We start from the raw sequence: 20,816 nt of genomic DNA on the forward strand, positions 1-20,816 counted from the left end.
TCCAAACAAGTTATTAATAAGTTAGCTGGAAATCATACAACACAATTTATTTGACAATGTCAAGAGGAATTCCAAAGAGATTCAATTAGATTGGTAGATTTAGCCTAGTTTGCTAAATTATGTGCAACCTTATTTGCTTATCTAGGAATCCATTGAACATCAATATGAATTTGTTCTAACAAAACCAATTGTACATCCTCAATGCTACCTATTGTTATGAGCTGATATTTACTTGTGATTAGCATATTTTTAGTGAGTATTTAGTATCAAAACTTTATGGGGTCAGTTAAGATGTTTCATCTTTTATTCCCAATATAGAAAATTTTTCCGACAGCATTTTATTGTTTTGGTATTAATGCTTCTTTTAGCCTACACTTGTTTGTATTAAATTTTGCAAAGTTGATCATAGACTGTAATTATAGAGAAAAAATAAGAATCAATTAAAGTTAACTCCTAGGTATATTCAAGATTTTGACCTTTTTGGTTTTTTTTTTTTAAAAAAAATCTAAAATCTAGATGTAGAAGAAAATGAGAACAGCCCCTATAACAAAGATAATATAATCTTCAGCAGCCTTCCTCCTTGTATTCTGTCATTTCTTCACTATTAATAAAATCACCGGGGGGACCCCTTTTGTTAAAAAAAATAAAGATAATATAATGTTTTAATTATAGAATAATTATACCTATTTATGGCTTTGATTAATTTTAATTTGTATTTCTTTAGCATGTGGCCGTATTTATTATTCCTTTACATTTTCACAAAATCCAATTTTAAAAAATTTTACACTTGGGTAACTTGAATAGTGGTGTGGTGGATTTAAAGTGGGGGCCCGAGCCCCACCAAAAACTCCTACAAACTCACTCTTGGAAAAATTTTGAATTTTTATAATGTGTTCAACTAGTTTTAAAATTACCTGTTGCCCTATTGATATCAAACAATGCAAAACAAATAAAGTACATGGTCTTCGGTTTTCTATTTACCTAAACTAAAGGAAGCTAAGCCAGAGTCAATGGAAACTTTTTAAAAAATAAAAAATAAAGAGGTAAATAAAATAGTAGTACAATAGTAAAATAATTGAGCAACTATTACTTTTATCCTCCCTCCATCCTTTTCTAGTGCCATGTTTTCACCTTTTGGATAATCCAAACAAATAATCATCTATGCAAAATCAACACAACTTCTTAAGCTGTTCCACTTTACCATTTGAAAAAAATTATTTTTTGCGTGCCATTAGACTCATAGAATTTAAATGTGAGGGCCATGTTTAAGGTTCACCCAAAATCATCACATTCAAATTTAATAATTACATTTTTTTTCTTAAAAAGTTGGTTTTCCAAAAACAAAAAATCTCGAATTATGGCACATAGGGAGTGCAAGATTTTCATGGCCAATTTTTATATTTCAATTACTGTTTATTTTTTGTTTGTCATCGAGAATATTGGTTGTCCTTATGACTTTTTTTTTTCATCAGACTTGTTTTTCAGCATCCAATTCTTTAGATGATTTTTTTGGTGTTTATCAGAGTCCAAACATAATAATCACATGTACTCATAACAATTTGAAATCCCAGAATGGCCCTCATACTTCGACAGAGGTAGTCCATTTATATTTAAATGAATACAAGACAGATGGTAACAGACACACATGAATAGACTGATTAAATAATCACTGAGCAGTGATGTTTCAATGATAACACAGACATGACCGTACGTTATTGGCAACTGATGACATAGGAACAACAACTATTGGCGGCACATACACAATTCTAGTGAATTGTTGGCCTTTATTTCATTACAAAGTACGGTGCAAATTGTAGCAAATAGTAGGCTTTCAACAATTGTAGACACAGTAGCAAGCATAATGACGTTGATGACCCTGGCCAGTCCAAATACATTCTCCGGAGAAAGCATGTTCTTTAGATTTGCAATAACTGTAGCACCGGTTAGGGTAACATGTCCCTGAATAGTGCTCGGCAGGCCTCTTGCAAAATTTAGCTTCAGCCATTGGCATCTCTGCATGAAACAAAGCAAAAGAGAAAGCAAAATATGTAGAGTTAGTCCAAATATATGATGGATCGAGCCGGTCCATATAGGGGATAAGTGTTTGTTAATATTATAGGGTATGGGGGCATGGTTTCTCTATGTCATTTTTTGTATCAATCTCTATCTCATTTTCTATTTTTATGCCACATGTATTGTTACTTGCAACACTACACATGTATACTTGCAGTATATTCACATGTGACGAGAAATTAAAAAATGCGGGAGAAAATTCAAGAGTAGAATACAGGGCTAAACTTTGAGCAAAAACATTTATTGAAAAGCATATGGCGCATATGTAATACAAATTAATTGGTAAAATTTTGATTGTGAGCGTACATATGCATGATACATACGTATAACTATTCTAATTCATTGCTAGTGACAGCCATTTCTGTTTGAGAGGTAGAGACAAATAATTAAAACTTTGGGAATGTAAAAATATACGCCATTCTGTGCATGTGTTCACCATTTAAGACTATAGAAGTGTAAACTCTCTCACTAAAGACTAGCTACAACTTACTATTTGGTACGAGGAGGAGGAAGCAGATGAGCAGGGCAAAGAAGGTTGCGCAGCTAAATTGAGAATTAGCCATCTCCGATATCTTATGTTAGCTATGCTTGTGACAAAACAAGTAAATGATGATAGCTATTTATAGCAAGAGATGGTGCAATTTTCCAAAACCTAATCGGTAGTTGTGTTGAAACTTCTTATCGCTGAATTGTTAAGAGAAAGCGACAAATATCAAAGAATTAAGACAAAGTCTAAGTCAGAATTAGCTTACAGAAGGAGTTTAAAAAAAGCATCAACACTATTACAAGATTTGAAATTTTTAAGTCCAGCAATTTCTAACTTCTTTTACTAGAAAAGGTAACGAGCATTAGCATAATGTCACGAAGCTAAAGTCTTTAGCAGCTATGCTATGTAGAAGTGTAGAACTATAAACTCATCTAGTTGCTGGATTGTTAGTTACATCATTTTCCATGTACAATCGACGGATGCAAAAGCTCACCATTATGTCACCTACAAAATCTGTGCCTTGAGGATTAATAGTTAAAAAAAAAAAAAAAAACCTGTGCCTTGAGAAGAATAATGCATAAATGAAAGCTCATTGTCTACAAGAAAAAGTTTTGTATGATGAATTTTCTGCTTCTTCTTCTTTTCCATTTTTCATTTCGGTACATCAACTTAGAATGTAGAAGCCACAAGGCAGAAAGGATGGCAGCAATGGAATGCTGATAATCGAGGTATTGTATGCATGATACATATACACTTTGCATATATATATATATATATATATATATACATGGTCCAAATTTTATGCTCAGGATTGATACTGATACTTTAGCCCTATATCCCTCAAGTTTTCAATGCACATTCTTATGCTTTATTTTCTGCCAACCAAGACTAGCTTGTAAAGGAAGATGGAGTACAAGTTTTTAGATTTGTTTTTTTGAGTTCATCGAGTAATTGTTTACATCTCATAGCATTATTTTCTCATACCTATGATCTATTTCAGTTTCCTGGACTATTTACATCATCAGAAGCAAGACATATTTAATTCACTTCAGGTGTTAGTTTTTTTGGAAAAGTATAGTTAGTTTGGGAAAGTATCGCAATTTTTTTCTTTTTTTATCTGCAAAAATATCTAAAGAGACTTGTGTGGGAGTTACGTGCGTGAAGAATCAAATCAGACAAGTACACCTTGCACTTTCCGAATTTTTTAAAGACAAGAAATGCTATACTTCTTGTGTGATACAGTAAATAGAGTTTGAACTCCCGACTTAGTGCACAAGAGAGTTTTAAAGAGTCTTGTCCTAGCAATTGAAAAGTATCACAATTCAGAGGTGTAATAAATATGAGTGTATGTATTTACATAATAATTTAGGTATGATTTAAATGTTTTAACGAGTGCCTAATGAAAAATTCAATAATCAATTGCTCTGTTTGATGACACAAATATGAAATATTAATGCTGTAACATGAGAGAGTTTTCGAACAAACAGCCAAACTTGAAAATAAAGTGGCTGGCTCTTAATTCCCATTAATTTGTCGAACCGAAGGACAACATGGGGCTGAACCAATTTTGGAGCCTTGAGTCTACATAGAGACATTAAATCTCAATTTGTCACTCAAAGACACTTGAGCAGCTATATGACCTTTTAACAGATGAAAGTACTCAAAATTCTACTAATAACCATCTCTTCGATATGCCAAGACACATCCTTACAAAATTTCTACTCGAGTAATTTCAAGAAATGAGAAGATTTATTTGTCCGTGAAATTAACTGGAGAATCAATCAAGTCCGGCATTAATTAATGGTGTCTCTTTCATTTGCTGGTGACTTGGTCATTGTCGTTGGCCGCTTGTCCATCCCAACGCGGGCAATTCCACACGGATCAGCTTTACAGAGGTAGGTACGGCTTTGTAGTGGGATTTAATTTCTTTTCTTGTTCAGTCAAAAGACCCTTTGGGATTTTGCTAATAACATTGACATTTGGCCTCTAAAGCAACAAGTACTACTCAAGAATATTCGTACAACGCATGAATAAGTCAGCTATTGTTGCTTTCTCATTACACAAACACAGGATTGAATTCTTTACAAAAATTAATTTAGATTCCACGTCATTAATTTTGGTGGAGATTAATTAATTTCTTAGGTGTTCTTTTCATTAATTCATAAGTCAGCTATTGTCATTTCAGGACTTTTTTTTTTCCTTCATTGGATACAACATTTGGGCGGGACCTCTCGGATCACGCTCCCTTGCTCTTGACGGCAAGGACTAGGCTAGATAATAAGCCAAGGTCCTTTCATTTCCTGAATGTGTGGACGACTAAACCGGAGTTATTGGGAGTTATTCGACGATGTTGGGGTGGTTCATTTTTGGGCCCGCCCTTGTAGAGACTGGCTGTCAAGTTACAGGAGGTAAAACGGCAGTTACAATTGTGGTCTAGAGAATCGTTTGGGGATATTTTTGAGAGGGTAAGGAAGGCGGGAGGAGAGGTGCTAAGGCTGGAGGATCTTTTTGATAGGGATCCCTCGGAGCCAAATCTTCTTGCACTTCAAGAGGCGTGGACGGGATTGAGGAATTTGCTAATGATAGAGGAAGGATTTTGGAGGCAAAAGGCAAGGGTTAAATGGATTTGGGAGGGGGATAAGAATTCAAAATATTTCCACTCTTTAGTTGCGGAGCGTAGGGCGAAGACGGTTATTCATCGGATCAAAGGTGCAGTTGGGGATTGGATAGCAGAGGATAATCGGATTGCATCTGAGGCAGTTGAGTATTTTAAAGCTTTATTTTCGGCTAAGCCTTCTTCAGGGTCATGGGATACATTGGACGTGATTCCCCACATGATCTCTCACACACAGAATGAGGACCTAATGAGAGTTCTAGAGATGGAGGAGATAAGAGAGGTGGTGTTTGGGATGGATGGGGAGAGTGCAGCGGGCCTAGATGATTTCACTGGGAAATTTTTTACCTTTGCATGGGAGGTGGTAGCGGAGGATGTATGTGAGGCAGTGGTTAGTTTTTTCTGTGGGCAGGAGTTGCCCAAAAGTTTCATGGCAACATGGGTGGTACTTATTCCCAAGGTCAGCTCTCCTCAAGAGTTTAGTCAATTCAGACCAATCAGCCTGTGCAATTTTCTTAATAAAATGATCTCCAAAATTTTAGCGAATCGCTTGGCCAAGGTGTTACCGAACATTATATCACCTCAGCAAAGTGGCTTTGTGCAGGGGAGACAGATTTTTGATAATGTGTTGTTGGCCCAGGAGCTCATAGCAGGTATTCGGAAAGCTAGCAGAGAGGGTAATGTGGTGTTGAAAATTGACATGGCCAAAGCCTATGACAGGGTTTCATGGCCATTCTTGATTCAGGTGCTGAGGCGGTTTGGCTTTTGTGAAGTTTGGATTGAAATTATTTGGAGGCTGATTTCGAATGTGTGGTTCTCAGTTGTTGTTAATGGGGCACCCCAAGGTTTTTTCAAGTCTAGTCGTGGGATTCGTCAAGAGGATCCACTTTCCCTAGGCCTTTTTGTTTTGCGTGCTGAGGTTCTTTCCCGTCATCTTAATTCCTTGAGTGGGCGGCAGGGGTTCATCCCTTTCAGGGTCCCGATGGGGTGCCCGATTATCACGCACTTGGCTTATGCAAACGATATCATTATCTTTTCGAGCGGCATGAAGAAATCGCTTCAGTTGGTGATGCAGGTATTGGAGAACTATACATCGATTTCGGGACAAAAGGTGAACCATCAGAAGAGTGGTTTTCTATCCCATGCTAGCCTGTCGGATTTGCGGAAGCGTATTATAGCACAAGTCACGGGGTTTTGCTTCCAGTCCTTCCCGGTGACGTATTTAGGTTGCCCGCTATATTCGGGAAGATGGAGGAAGAGTTATTTTTCGGCGATTTGTACATCAGTGGCAAGTAGGGTTTTGTCGTGGAAGGAGAGACTCTTGTCATCGGGTGGGAAGTTGGTGCTGGTATGGAGCATCCTGGCATCCATGCCGATCCATATCCTTGCTGCTTCCAACCCTCCTAGAGGGGTATTTGTCATGTTGGAGCAAATTTTTGCTGATTTCTTGTGGGGTTCTTCTGAGGTTGGTCCGCAGTTTCACTGGATTAAGTGGAGTCAGCTATGTAAGCCTTATGAGGAGGGAGGTGTGGGCATTCGGTCTCTGCAACATGTGTTTGATGCCTTTTCTTTGAAATTATGGTGAAATTTTAGGCTGCGACGATCTTTATGGGCTGAGTTCATGCACTTGAAGTATTGCCCGGAGGTGCATCCTTGCTTTTCGAATTTCTTGCCAGGGCACTCACACACTTGGAAGCGAATGGTACACACCCAAGTGGTAGCGGAGAAGCACATATGTTGGTCACTGGGCAGTGGGTCTTCAAGCTTTTGGCATGATAATTGGTTGGGGACGGGGCCTCTGTGTAGGCAGGTGGAATCTTTTCAGGAGCATTCGGTTGCAGACTTTGTCATGGAAGGCAGGTGGGATTTGCAAAGTCTAAGCAGGGTATTATCGCCGGGATGGGTGCAACAGGTATTGGGGGTGGCTCCCCCTACTACGGCGAAGGCGGATGAAATGATTTGGGCTCCCACTAATTCGGGTGAGTTTACCATTTCGTCGGCATATCAGATAGTGCGTAACGAAGGTAATGTTTCCAACATGTTTATTTCCTTATGGCATCGGGCTTTGTCATCAAAAATTTCCTTCTTTATGTTGTGATTGATGTATGGTAGGTTGCCGTTGATGGATGTGTTACACAAGATTGGGTTTTTGGGCCCTTCTAGATGCTTTTGTTGTAGTCTGAACCCGTTCCCAGAATCTATTAACCACACTTTTTGTACAGGGGGAGGTGGCAAGGCAGGTTTGGGGTTGCTTTGAGGATCTCATTGGCGGGTTTAGTGGGGTTTTCACGGTGAGACATAGGGTGATGAGTTGGTGGGCTAAACCTACTATTAATTCATACCTTGGTTTTGTTCTCTGCACGTTGCCGTCCTTAATTTGCTGGAATTTATGGAAGATGCGAAATAGATGGATTTTCAAGGGTAAACTAGATTCGGTGATGCATGTTTGTGATCGGATTTTCTTGGAGTTGAGAGAATGCTTTTGTGTTCAGTTTCGGGAGATATCACTGCCTTGTACTTCACGAATTGGTTTTTTTGAAACGATAGCTAGGTTGCGAAGCAATGTTATCATAAGGGAGGTCTGTTGGGTATGCCTGACTCAATCGTTGGTGAAACTGAATGCTGACGGGTGCTCAAGAGGTAATCCGGGGAGGAATGGAGGTGGGGGATTGTTCAGGGATTGTGATGGGAGGTTCCTGCTTGGGTTTTCGTGTTATTTTGGGGAGGCTACAAGCCTTCAAGCGGAGATGAAAGCCCTTTTTTTTGGGGTTCGATTAGGGGTATCCCGTGGCTTAGGTAAGTTGCATCTGGAGTCTAATTCACTGGTTTTGGTCCGTATTATTCAGGGGACGGTTAGGTGTCCGTGGAGGTTGCAGAGGGAGTTACTCGAGCTGCAGCAATATAGACGGTATTTTGAAGCCGTGTCGCATTGTTTTCTGGAGGCAAACAAGCTGGCGGACAGGTTGTCTAATGTTGGGGTGGAGGCTAGGTGTACCACAATTTATGAGGCCTATAATGCGTTACCTAGGTTGGTGAGGGGAGATATTACCTTAGATGCGTCTGGTTTTCCAAGTTTTCGTAGATACAGGCGGTAGGGGTTGGCTGGAGGTGATCAATGTTTTTGAGCTTGTGCTCCTGGGGATGGGGTGATCCTGAGCTTTGTATTTTTACTGGTTGCATCAATAATATTTTTATTTAGTTAAACAAAAAAAAACATTGATAGATTGGGAAAATGTATATTTATTGATTGAGTAATCCTCTTTTAATTCAACAAATGTTAGATTGATTCATTCATAAACAAATGTCACTGAAACAAATGATATTTGAATTATTTTTTTAAAAATTAACAAGATTTGAAGATTTAAACATAACATACTCTTGGATAGTTTGCTTGTTCATTGATAAGATAAATTAATAATGTTTAATAATTCAATGTTATACACTACTAAAATACTTATTTATCGATCAAACAACTCTTTTTTAAGTCAACTAATATCACACCGATTCATTTATAAGGGAATGTTTATATTATGATCGCTTCATATCAATAACACTTATGTCATATTGTTTAATTTTAAAATGAAAAAGTCCTATATTAGTAATTCTGCGATTAAGAAACATTATTCAATAAATAAAGATTTTTGAATGGAGGGAAACTCTGTTTTGTTCTCAAACCAGTTAGTCATGAGCTAATAGAAATTGGTAGAACTTGTTTATATTTATTAGTTGCACAGTGAATTTTTATTCATTTATAAACAAACATCAAGTTGATGATCACTTTGTATTCTGCCGCATCTATGTTATGTTACTCAATCTTAAAATGCAAAAGCTTAAAGTTAATAATTCAGTGATTAAGAAATATTACCGAAGTAACATTTTTAAAACAAAGGGAAATTATGTTATAATTTTAAAATAATCAGTTGTATTAATGTAAGTTAATACAAAGCAGTAAAATTGGTTATATTTATTAGATACACAGAATTTTTGTCGATATATATTTTCCAACAAATCAATATTCTGTTGATATATATATTATGCAGAAAATCAATATATATAAAAGGGCACACAAATAGGACGTAAGAATATATAGATTTGTTACGTGTGAATCTCAAAATAGTGACTTCTATTTTGGGATTGGAAAATAGTTACTTCAATTTCGGAATAGCAAAATAGTGAAAATATTATATAGCAATATAGCGGGAGCATACCTCTAAAAGGTACCTTCGCATCTGGGCTCGTGGAATTTGGTATGTGGCGGGTTTCCCAATAAGGATCTTCAAATGGTCTCCAGCCTTTCACATAGACAAAGAACCCTCTGTTGTTCCGGTTTGGTTCCAACTACCCAAGTTGCCGCTACACTACTTCCACAAAGAAGCAATCTTCCAGATTGTTTCGGTCCTAGGTGTTCCTCTTTTCGTTGATGCTGCAACACTGACTACCCCCAGACCATGTCTTGTAAGAGTTTGTGTTGAAATAGACTTGCTCCAGTCCAGGGCATCTCGGGTGTGGGTTGGTAATGGAAAGTATGAAGGCTTCTGGCAGAGCTTTATACCTGAGAACACTCCCAAATATTGTTTCCACTGTTATTGGCAGGGGGATGACATTGAGGGTTATCATGTTCTGAAACTAGAGCTTCGCCTTTCGAGGGCGGAGAAGCCCCATCAGCGGGTTAAAGATGCGAGCCAGGTTTTGGAGATAGCAGGGATGCAGGGTGCGGAGAGTTGGCAGCCTCTGAGTGGGGCTCGAGAGGGGATGCCTTCAACAATTGCTGAGCAGGGGGCGACAGCAGAGGCGGACGGTGTTGGTGGGAAACAACCTGCTGGCGGGCTAAGAGAGAGGGAAACACTTGTGCATGGGGAGTGCAAGCTGGGAGCATAGCGCTGCCTGTAGCGGGCAATGAGGAGGAGCATCGGAGCGGTAGCGGGCTGGTGGCCGACGACGGGGAAGGGGGGCAACTGATGCACTCGTTGCACGCAGCGGTGGTGGTTATGGAGGGCACAGGCTGTGCCAACGGGGTGACTGCGAGGGACTTGCAGCAGCAGCAGTAGCAGCTTGGTCCTGGGGCTGATATGGAGATGATTGTGGATCTACGTGATATTCAGGAGCGGTTTGGAAGTTTATCTCCTCGTGGTACTTCAGAATTCAAAGCCCAGAGGGATAGTGCGTCGATCTTCGGCACACTTCATTTGGATTCGGTTGCCGAAACGACAGTTGCATTGCTGCATTCATCTCCGGGCGACGGACCTCTGGGCGCAGCTCAGTCGAAACAACGAGGCATCCGCGCTCGTTTCCCGTCCGATCGTACTTTGCGCTCCAGTAAGTCATCTTCATCTAATTCCTTTGCTAGTCTATCCCATGATTAAACTGCTATTTTTGAATATAAGGGGCGTTACTCGCATGCCCAACTTGAGAAGGTTAAAAAAACTGGTTCAGTTACACTCTTTACAATTGGCGGCAATTTGTGAGCCGAAAGTGGCCGGGAAACACTATTCCTAGTTAACTTTGAATAGCTTTCACTTTATTTTCCCTCCAATCTTCCTCAAGAAGCCACACAACTCATTACACACTCTCTCTCCTTACTCCATAGCCGGACACCCTCAAGGAAGAGGAAGCAGAAATCCAACTTCACCTTGCACCATTTTTGCTCCAATCTTGCACCCAAAAGCACCATCCAACTTCTAACAACTTGGAGATTCACCTTGGCTTGGTGGAGGACATCTTTCTCACAGTTTTCTTGGGTTTTAGAGGTGCAAAATTTCGGATTTCACTCAAAGGAGTAGGAGGTAATCATCCAACCATTTAATCTTGGCTTTAATAGGTTGATCTTTTCTAGGAAGCTTGTAGCTTCATTATTATTGTTGTTGTTAGATTTAAATGGTTGGAGTGGACTCTATGAAATCCCACCTTGATGATATAGGACTGATATGATGATAATAAATGTTGTTTGTATTAGTTAAGTGATGAACAAGATGATATTTGTTGGAAAATTGAAAGGAAAACCAAAGGAAGTTGAGGAGTGAACTGACTGAAATCTACCCTGTCCTTGCCGTACCTTTAGCTCAAATTTTTGATGCTCAATTGACCTTGAATCTGATGTAGATATGTTGTGTAGGACGTGTGGAAAGTTTCCACCAAAAATCATGTGAATTGGTTGAGTAAAAGTTGGAATTTCGAAATTGTAGAAATTTGGAAAACTATGTCCAGGTGTTTTGGACAGAGCATCTTTGAACGATCATAACTCTCTGCTCAGACGTCAAAATCAAGTTCCATTTATGGCATTTGAAACTAGACATTCGTAGTTTTCTAACGGTATATCAGGCACCTTCTAATTTGAAGTGAGTCATCTGTAGTGACTGATCAAATTCGGTTACCCTGTTCTGTCAGTCCAACCGAGAGGAAGTTAGAAACTGCAACTTGTGGCTCTATTTTCTCTCATTTGAAAATTCAATTTTAAAATTATTTATTCTAATGAAATGTAGCGTTTTGAATGCAGTTTCCAACGCCACCAACTATACTCAATTTCAAGTTGTATTGAGTGAGATATAGTCCAATTCCCAAACCGTAGCAAATCTGGAAAACCCTAATTTTGGCTAGCCGAATGGCCTAACTTGATTTGGGACATGTTGTTTTGAAAATTTTGGTATCAATTACCTACCAAATATATATTAAATGTTTCTTGGGTCTTGCTTTCACAAATGAGTCAGATTGGAGTTGATTTCTTGGGTAAAAAAGTTTGAAAAAGGAAAAGGAAGCAAAGAGACAGATTTGCCTTGGAAATTTCTTGAAATTTGGTGGTCTTGTTAACTACCTTCCCGTATGAATTTTCAAATGAAATTTTATAGATGAATAGCACTTATATGGAAGTTTTATTGTACAAATTGTGGTGTCATTCTAAGATCATTTTGATATGCAAATGATGTGCCAAAATTGTTCTTCCAAATCTGAAAAATGTTCAATTAGTCCTCTTTTTTAGCTAACTTTGAGCTGCTATATCTTGATGCTCAAAACTCTGATTCTAGTTCTGTTTCCTGTGTTTAAAACTTTGATTGGAACTCTAATAGTTTTGTGAATTTTAGAGGCTAATTCACTTTCTATGAATTTTGCCGAATTTCCAAAATTTGTCGAAAACCAAGATTTAAACTGTCTTGTAGCGTGAATAAGCCACTTTAAACTGAAATTTGAGTGTTTTTTTATTTAGAATCTTGGAAAAGTGTCTTCTAGGAACTTTGTACTTTGAAACTAGTTTCCAACGGTGCCAAGTTTTCCAATTTTGGACCTACAGAGTGTAAGATATGATTTTTCAAAGATTGCTCCTTAAAACTAAAAATTTTAAATTTGAAGGGAATTGAGTTTTTAGAAACTCTTCACTACCCTTCGATATTGAAAGACTGTTTTAGACTTGATTTCTTGAAGGAAAACAATTTTTCCTTGCATCATTAAACCTCACTTTTGAGTCTCGATTTATGAGTAATTAAGTCTCTCTTTCATGATATTTTTTTGGATTGTACAAGTGTACAATCTCCCTTGTTAAGTAGGGATTTTTAAGCGATGGTGTGTGATAGTCAATTATTATTTGCTCAGGCACTCAAGGGGACATTCAAGAGGATATCATAGGGGATGCCTAAACACTTGATTGAGCACTACTCCCTTATTTTGATTGGTGAGTGTCAAGTACATGACTAGTTGAAAATTATGTGATTTGCTCATTATGAAATGGATGGCTTATAACTGCTGAGTCGAGTGTGTATTTTATCGCATTCGTTCTCATTTAAATGAATTGGAATTGAATTGCCTGAATTGAATTTAATTACCTGAACTGAATTGAACTGAATTATATGCTATGGTTGCATATGTCATTTGAATGAATCTCCTCGACCCATAACTGAACTGTATACATGTCGTTGGAGTGAATCTTCTCGACATACAGTTGAATTGGGGGACGCCCAAACTCATTGGCCGACCTTGAACTCGAGCCGGCATGGGCCTGGTCGGGAACCTTGGTGAGTCATGAGATAAACTGTAAACTTGATCTATTGAGGGATCTTGCTTGGTCTACTCGTGTAGTAGCGCCTTTATTGCTGTTCGGTCCCGGTGCGGTGTATGGTGGACGGAACTGTGAAGTAAGTGGAGTTCTATGGACTTAAAATGCTGACTCGGTTGATGGAGTGTCATCGCGGGAAAGTATTTGATCGAGGTCTGGCGAAGCACGTGGAACTTAGCTCCTGAGAGTTACAATATCTTTGAATTGTTTCTGTTTATTTTTCTCACTCAAATTGTTGTTTACTTGAATACTACTATTTTACTTGCTAAATGGGATTGTTATTTGGTCTATGTGCTTGCATGTGTGTTCTTTGCCTCACGAGCAATCGCTCACCCCGTAGATTTGTTTTCCTTAATAGGAGCTAATTTGAAAGATTTTGGAAAAGCTGGCTAGGTTATACTTTTGATTGGAATCTGGGTTGTAAATGTTTAGTCGACTTTTAATGGTTGTATTTTAGGACTTGATGTATCTTTGAGAACATGATGTAAGATTTGGATATACAGTTAAGGAAGCGACTTTTCTTCATTTTAGACTTGTATATTTTAGTATGTAATTCCGGGCTGTTAAAGAAGCGGAACGGGCAATGTTGGAGGTGGAAGTAGCCCAGGAGCAGGACTCATCTGACCCTATTTTACATGATTTAAATGAAGCTCGCGAGCGGCTTAGGAGTACGTTGGCTATTGAGGAGGGTTTTTGGCGACAAAAGGCTAGGGCAGGTGGTTGAAGGATGGAGATAGAAATTCAAAGTACTTCCATGCGGTGGTGGCTGAGAGGAGGAGCAACGTGATCATGCACAGGATCCGTGATTCCAGTGGCGATTGGATAGAGGATGAGGAGCACATCAGTAGGGAGGCCATTTCCTTTTTCTAGATGTTGTTTACGACTGAGCCGTGCGCCTCCTCTTTTGAGTTCTTGGACACTATTCCTAAGCTAGTTACGGTTGATGATAATACCCGGCTCATGGAGCCCCCCACCATGGCTGAAGTAAAGAAAGTGGTTTTTTCGATGGATGGAGAGAGTGCCGTGGGCCCAGATGGGTTTACAGGCAAATTCTTTGTAAGTCCCAAAGACAACCAAGAGGGGGGGGTGAATTGGGTTATTCAAAATCTTAATCAGATTTAGACAATTTTTGCTAAATGAAAATTTCCTTCTTTTCTAGTAATGATCAGCCAAGTAGATTAGAAGACAAGAGCTATATTGATCAGAAACACAAGTATAAACAAGCAATGAGAATTTTATTAAACAGAAAAGTAAATTTGGGGAATCAAACCAAGTGTCTACCAAGCTATCCTCAAACTTGAAGACCACACACTAGGAAGAGCAACTTCTCTTTGATGGAAGACGATCAACTAGATGTACAATGGAGGGAGCACTTCCTCCTTGCCCCAAGCCTCACTTAGTCAAGCTAAGAAGTTTTACAATCACTCAGAAAACCCTCAACAAAGCTACACTAAAGATCCTTTCAATCACAAAAGAAATGCTCACCAGAAATTCACACCACTTTAAAACAAATCTAGCTTTGGAGACTATTTTCTAGCTAAAATATCTCTTGAGATCTTGTAAACAAAGTGTGCAAAAGTCCCTACTTCGTTCAGACCAGTTTGATTTTAAAGGGAACCAGAAATGGGCTTCATCAATGCTTCCAACGGATAGAAGGCAGCTGAAGAGTCAACTAGCCGTTGGGGCTGTCGGACGTCCGACGATCAAATCATCGTCCGAACCAATCGTCCGATGGCATCCAAGTTGACGTTCGGACGTCCGATGCGTCTTGATCGTCCGACACCGCAGCGTCCGATCGTAGGCAGAGAGTTGGCAAGTCAGCTTGGAATTTTTCGGACGTCCGATGCGGTTGATGAGCGTCCGATGGCAAGCGTCCGATCCTTCCGGACGTCCGATGCTTCCTCACGAGCGTCCGACAGAGCTTCCTTCTTGATGCTCTTTATCCTTTTGGACGTCCGACAGATTCCTTTCGGCCGTCCGACGTGAGTATCCTGTTTTTGCTTATTCTTTTGGTTGAAATGCATTTCATGACCTATTCATACCTGATTCTTTGATATGTAAAGACACTTATAATCGAAGAAGGTTAGATACATTTCAAAATACCAAGAATAGCAAAATTGTCATACTTAAAGGACAGTATCTTTGATTGGAACAAAACAATGACTAAATTCATTCATTTTATTCCAATCTTGTTTGCCACATCCAAAGCAACGTAGTCAGGAGATAAACGAACATATGCTTTCTTTGTTCCATCAGACCTGATCAAAGTGTTCACTTTCTTGGTTAGTATAAACATTTCAAATTACTTTGTGATCATCAAAACCAAGAATAACATTCTCCCCCTTTTTGATGATGACAAAACAAAGGTTTGAAATGAAATTTTATGATTGCAATGAAAACTCCCCCTTTCAAAATAGACAAGAACTCCCCCTGTCTTAGTGAATCACAAAATTTGAAAATTTTGGAAAACTCCCCCTCACAAGGCTGCCCATCCGAGTTAATCAATTAAGCATATCAGACAATCCAAATTTAAACAATCAATCCAACATATCCTAACATCACCAATCATCAATCATGCCAACATCACCAATCATCAATCATCTCCCCCTTTTTGTCATCACAAACGGGCAACCAATCACATCACCACATCCACAAATTCACAAATTTAGACAAGTTCACACATCAAAACTTAGACCATCAATCAGAATAGACAATCCACAAATTCATTACATTCACATAAGCAGAATAGACAATCATTCATCAAAATATTCAGACATCCATCAAAACAGTACTTAGACATCCAAAACGAAAATTAAAATATCCATTACATTACACATTCATTGTTGAATACTACAAAAACATAAAAGAGACAAACAACATGCAAATGTCCTAAATGATGAACTAAGTGGATCCAGGTGTCCTCCGAGAGAGCTGATATTGATCAAGATCCTCCTCTTCAGTTTCTTCATCATCTTCAGCAGCCTCTTCAACTGGTGCCTTGCCTTTATCTGATGTAGAGGTGCCATGAGGAGTCACAGGGGTTGAAGAACCAGGATCCGGAATTGATGAACTTGGATCAGTGGGGTGTGACTCTTTGTCATGGAAAACTTCCTCAACAACAGGGGGGGAAACAGGAGGTTCTTTTTGTCTAGGAAGGCAGTTTGTTGCTCAGAGGACATAGTGAGCATTAGACCATGTTCTAGAAGAAGAACATGCTGTTTGAGTTCACGAAGGAGCTCAATTACTTCATCACTGGAAGAGGAAGATGCTTTAGTGGCAGACTTCCTAGGGTGAATGGGAGTGAGTGAAATGGGTGAAGGATCATGTGCAGTCTTAGACCTAAGTTCACTAGAAGATGCACCCTTATAAGCCCACAGATTATCTTTGAAAACAAGATTTTTCCTTTCAAAATACCCTTTTGTAAAGGCATAAGAAGATGCTTCTTTAGGACAAACACCTAGAATAGGGACTTTGTTAAACTCAAAAATCTTTTGAAGAAACTTTCCATAAGATAATTTTCTGCGAGAATCAGTGGCATAGCGAAGTAAGAACTTGCACATGACAAAACCAAAATCAATACGAATTTTTTCTTGAAAACAATAAAAGAGGTACAACTCCATTTTGTTTGCATCAGTTCTGTGCCCATCAGTGGGCACAAGCAGGTTTGAAATGATAGAAAAAGCAATTAAATTCACAGGAGCCAGATCATTCAATTTAGCATCAGCAGGTGAGGAAAAACTTCTTTTGAAATAGGTTAACATTTTTGTCCCATCAAAATGATTTGCAGCAGTAGGAAGCTCTTCATAAGAAAAGAAATTAGCAATCTTATCTTTGCATAAACGTTCAATGGTAGTATTTAAAATGGAGTTCACAATTTCAGAGTAAATGATTAAGTCTACCCCATTAACCCTGGAAAATATTTCAGTTGGGTCAGAACCTTTCCTTAGATTGGCAAAAAATTGATGCAACATATCAGGATAGTAGACATTTGGCATAGAAATAAGATGTGACCATTTCTGGAAAGCAAATAGACTCAGAATGGATTCTAAACCTATGGAGCGAAATTCAGAGGGGTTTACAGTTCTTTGAGGGATGACACCCTTCTGGGATATCCAGGAGAATTTGTCTTTCGCAGCATCATCAAAGAATGTAGGAGGAGGGGCTGATTTTGGAGGCGGTTGAGAAGATGTCCCCTGTCCAGATTCAGGCTGAGAGGAGGGTTGTGGTGTAGGCCGTGACATTTGACCCTTGATAGCTCCTCTTTTGAAGCGTTTGGATGTCCGTTTGACAGTGGGAAGACTCTCATCCTCATCCCTGAGTGGATGCTTGCGTCCGGCAGTAACTTTTCCTCCCCTTAGATTCACCATTGTGCGAAATGTGTGGAATGAGGGATGCAAATGATGCACACAGCAGTAGGGAAGTGAATCGCACAGAAATTTTGGGACACAAAGTCCTTGAACAAGATTTGACAGAGCAGTTATGAGAAAGTAGGGTTTTGAGGGAAATTTGGGAATTTACGAAATGTTTTGCGATTCGATGAAATAATTAGGAGAAATGAATCGCAATCAATCAGGAAAAGTTTTGTTTGAGTCAATTTGGGAATGAGAGCTTCAGAATGGTATGAATTTGAGAGTGAGAAATGAGAGGGTTTTCGTCCGAGAGGAAATAGAAAAAAAAATTTGAAGCAAATGAGGGAGAAAGTTGATTTAAAAAGTGAGCCGTTGCACTGTCGGACGGCCGAACGAAGTTTTGCGTCCGACAGTTGCGTCCGAACAGGCGCAATTCTGGAAAATGGCTGAAGAACATCATCGGACGTCCGTTCATCTTCTTTCGGACGTCCGAAGACTTTGAGAAATTTTAGGATGATTTTTCGATTATTCCTAATTTTGATCTTAGATGAATGAACTGATCTAATGGCAGAGCTTTGGTAAAAATATCAGCAAATTGATCTTTAGAACAAACATAATTTACACATATGTCACCTTTTTGAACAAGATCACGAATAAAGTGATGCTTTATATCTATGTGCTTTGTCCTAGAATGATGAATAGGATTTTTGGTCAAATTTATAGCACTAGTATTATCACAAAATACAGGCATGCAGTCATACAACAATCCAAAATCATTCAAAGTGTGCTTCATCCATAAAAGTTGAGCACAACATGCACTAGCGGCAATATATTCCGCTTCGGTTGTAGACAAAGATATTGCATTTTGCTTTTTGCTAAACCAAGAGACTAAACAATTTCCAAGAAAATGACAAGTTCCACTAGTACTCTTTCTATCCACACGACAACCTCCAAAATCAGCATCCGAATAACCATATAGTGCAAACTCATTAGATCTAGCATACCAAAGACCATAGTCTAATGTACCTTTCAAATACCTAAAAATTCTTTTTACAGCATTCAAATGTGATTCTTTTGGACAAGATTGAAATCTAGCACACAAGCAAACAGCAAACATAATATCAGGTCTACTTGCGGTTAAATAGAGTAGACTTCCGATCATACCTCTATATTGCTTTTCATCCACATGATTACCTTCTTCATCTTTGTCAAGCTTTGTAGAAGTGCACATTGGAGTTCCAACTTGCTTTGAGTCCTCCATGCCAAACCTTTTCAGCAACTCCTTGGTATATTTTGCTTGATTTATAAAAATTCTCTCAAGAGCTTGATGTATTTGAAGTCCAAGGAAGAAATTTAATTCTCCCATCATACTCATTTCAAATTCACTTTGCATAGTGGTGGAAAAATCCTTGCATAGATACTCATTAGTAGCACCGAAAATAATATCATCAACATATATTTGCACAATAAGAAGGTCATTCAACACTTGCTTAGTAAAAAGTGTGGTGTCCACAACACCCCTTTTGAAACCATTTTCAATCAAAAAACCACTTAGTCTTTCATACCAAGCTCTTGGAGCTTGTTTTAGACCATATAAAGCTTTAGATAGTTTAAACACATGACTTGGAAATTTTGTATTTTCAAAACCGGGGGGTTGATCCACATATACTTCTTGATCAATAAAACCATTTAAAAAGGCACTTTTAACATCCATTTGAAACAATTTGAAGCCTTTAAAGCATGCAAAAGCAAGAAGCATTCTAATAGATTCTAATCTTGCTACGGGAGCAAATGTTTCATCAAAATCAATTCCTTCTTCTTGTGCATATCCTTTAGCAACTAATCTGGCTTTATTTCTTACAACAATACCTTTATCATCTAACTTATTTCTAAAAATCCACTTTGTGCCAATGATAGGTTTATTTTGAGGTCTATCAACAAGTGTCCAAACTTCATTCCTCTCAAATTGATTAAGTTCCTCTTGCATTGCCAAAATCCAGTTTTCATCCTTTAAAGCATCATTGACATTTTTGGGTTCAAAAAGAGACACTAAAGCAAAATTGTCAATCAATTTTCTAGATGAGGAACGAGTGTTTACCTTCTCGGATGGATCACCAATTATAAGCTCTTTTGGATGATTTTGGCTGAATTTCCAAGCCTTGGGAAGATCTTTGAGTGGATCATCATTTTTGTCTTCATCTTCCTCTTCTTGATCATTATGAACTTCATTTTCCATTTCAGTTGCTGCTGGTTTAGAACTTCCTTCATTTCCAATTGACAGCTTTTCCATTCCTGCTCGAACACCTACATCATCATCCTCACACGGACTTTTGGAATTATCATCATTGGTTTCATCAAATGTTATATGTATAGCTTCTTCAATCACAAGAGTCCTTCTATTAAAAACTCTATATCCTCTTTTATTCTCACAATACCCCAAAAATATTCCTTCATCAGATTTTTTATCAAACTTACCAAGATGTTCCTTTAGATTCAAAATAAAACATTTACAACCAAATACTTTGAAATAACCAACTGTAGGTTTCTTATCAAAAATCAGCTCATAAGGAGTTTTCTTTAAGATAGGTCTCAAGAGAATTCTATTCATCACATAACATGCAGTGTTTACCGCTTCAACCCAAAGATATTTAGGCAACCTACATTCATTTAACATAGTTCTAGCAGCCTCTTGGAGAGTCCTGTTTTTCCTTTCTACAACACCATTTTGTTGTGGAGTTCTTGCAATAGAAAACTCATGAGTTATGCCATTATGATCACAAAATTCTGGAAAACCACAATACTTGAATTCTGTTCCATTATCACTTCTAATTCTAACAATTTTTAATCCAAGCAGATTTTGCACTTTAGCAAATAATGAAGTGAAATTCTTGAATGCATCATCCTTATGAGTAAGAAATATTACCCAAGTGTATCTAGAATAATCATCTACAATCACAAAACAGTATTTCTTACCACCCAAGCTAGAGATTTGAGTAGGGCCAAATAAGTCAAGATGCAAGAGTTCTAAAGGTTTGGAAGTAGATACACACTTCTTTGGTTTAAAAGAAACTTTTGTTTGCTTTCCAAATTGACATGCATCACATATTTTATCCTTTTCAAAACTGATTTTTGGCAAGCCTCTAACTAGCTCCTTTTTCGAAATTTCCTTTAGTAACTCCATGTTAAAATGACAAAGTCTTCTATGCCACAACCAAGGATCTTCATTTGAAGCTTTAAGACATGTTAAGCTAG

At 38.3% G+C, this 20,816-nt stretch overlaps 1 protein-coding gene and 1 long non-coding RNA gene across 2 annotated transcripts; one reads left to right on the plus strand and one right to left on the minus strand.

The window, feature by feature from the left end:
- Positions 1–1,558: 1,558 nt before the first annotated feature.
- Positions 1,559–2,687, minus strand: LOC140009203 (uncharacterized). The gene is made up of 2 exons (XR_011816560.1): positions 2,564–2,687; positions 1,559–2,013 (listed from the first exon to the last, which is right to left on the minus strand). It is a non-coding gene; the product is annotated as an uncharacterized lncRNA (long non-coding RNA).
- A 1,673-nt stretch (positions 2,688–4,360) lies between these two features.
- On the plus strand, positions 4,361–10,052 carry LOC140009958 (uncharacterized). Its single transcript, XM_072056308.1, has 5 exons — positions 4,361–4,455; positions 4,998–6,713; positions 6,768–7,086; positions 7,397–8,202; positions 9,392–10,052. The coding sequence occupies exons 1-5, from the start codon at positions 4,361–4,363 to the stop codon at positions 10,050–10,052; spliced, it is 3,597 nt and encodes a 1,198-aa protein (XP_071912409.1).
- The last annotated feature ends 10,764 nt before the right edge of the window (positions 10,053–20,816 follow it).

Source organism: Coffea arabica, chromosome 6e (assembly GCF_036785885.1).
Source record: "Coffea arabica cultivar ET-39 chromosome 6e, Coffea Arabica ET-39 HiFi, whole genome shotgun sequence".
Classification (NCBI taxonomy): domain Eukaryota; kingdom Viridiplantae; phylum Streptophyta; class Magnoliopsida; order Gentianales; family Rubiaceae; genus Coffea; species Coffea arabica.

Excerpts from the sequence above, each read along its gene's own strand:
- LOC140009958 (XM_072056308.1), top strand. The coding sequence starts at position 4,361 with ATGGTGTCTCTTTCATTTGCTGGTGACTTGGTCATTGTCGTTGGCCGC. Across the intron at positions 4,456-4,997 it reads CACGGATCAGCTTTACAGAG|AGAATCGTTTGGGGATATTT; the intron begins GTAGGTACGGCT and ends ATTGTGGTCTAG. Across the intron at positions 6,714-6,767 it reads GAGGGAGGTGTGGGCATTCG|GCTGCGACGATCTTTATGGG; the intron begins GTCTCTGCAACA and ends GTGAAATTTTAG.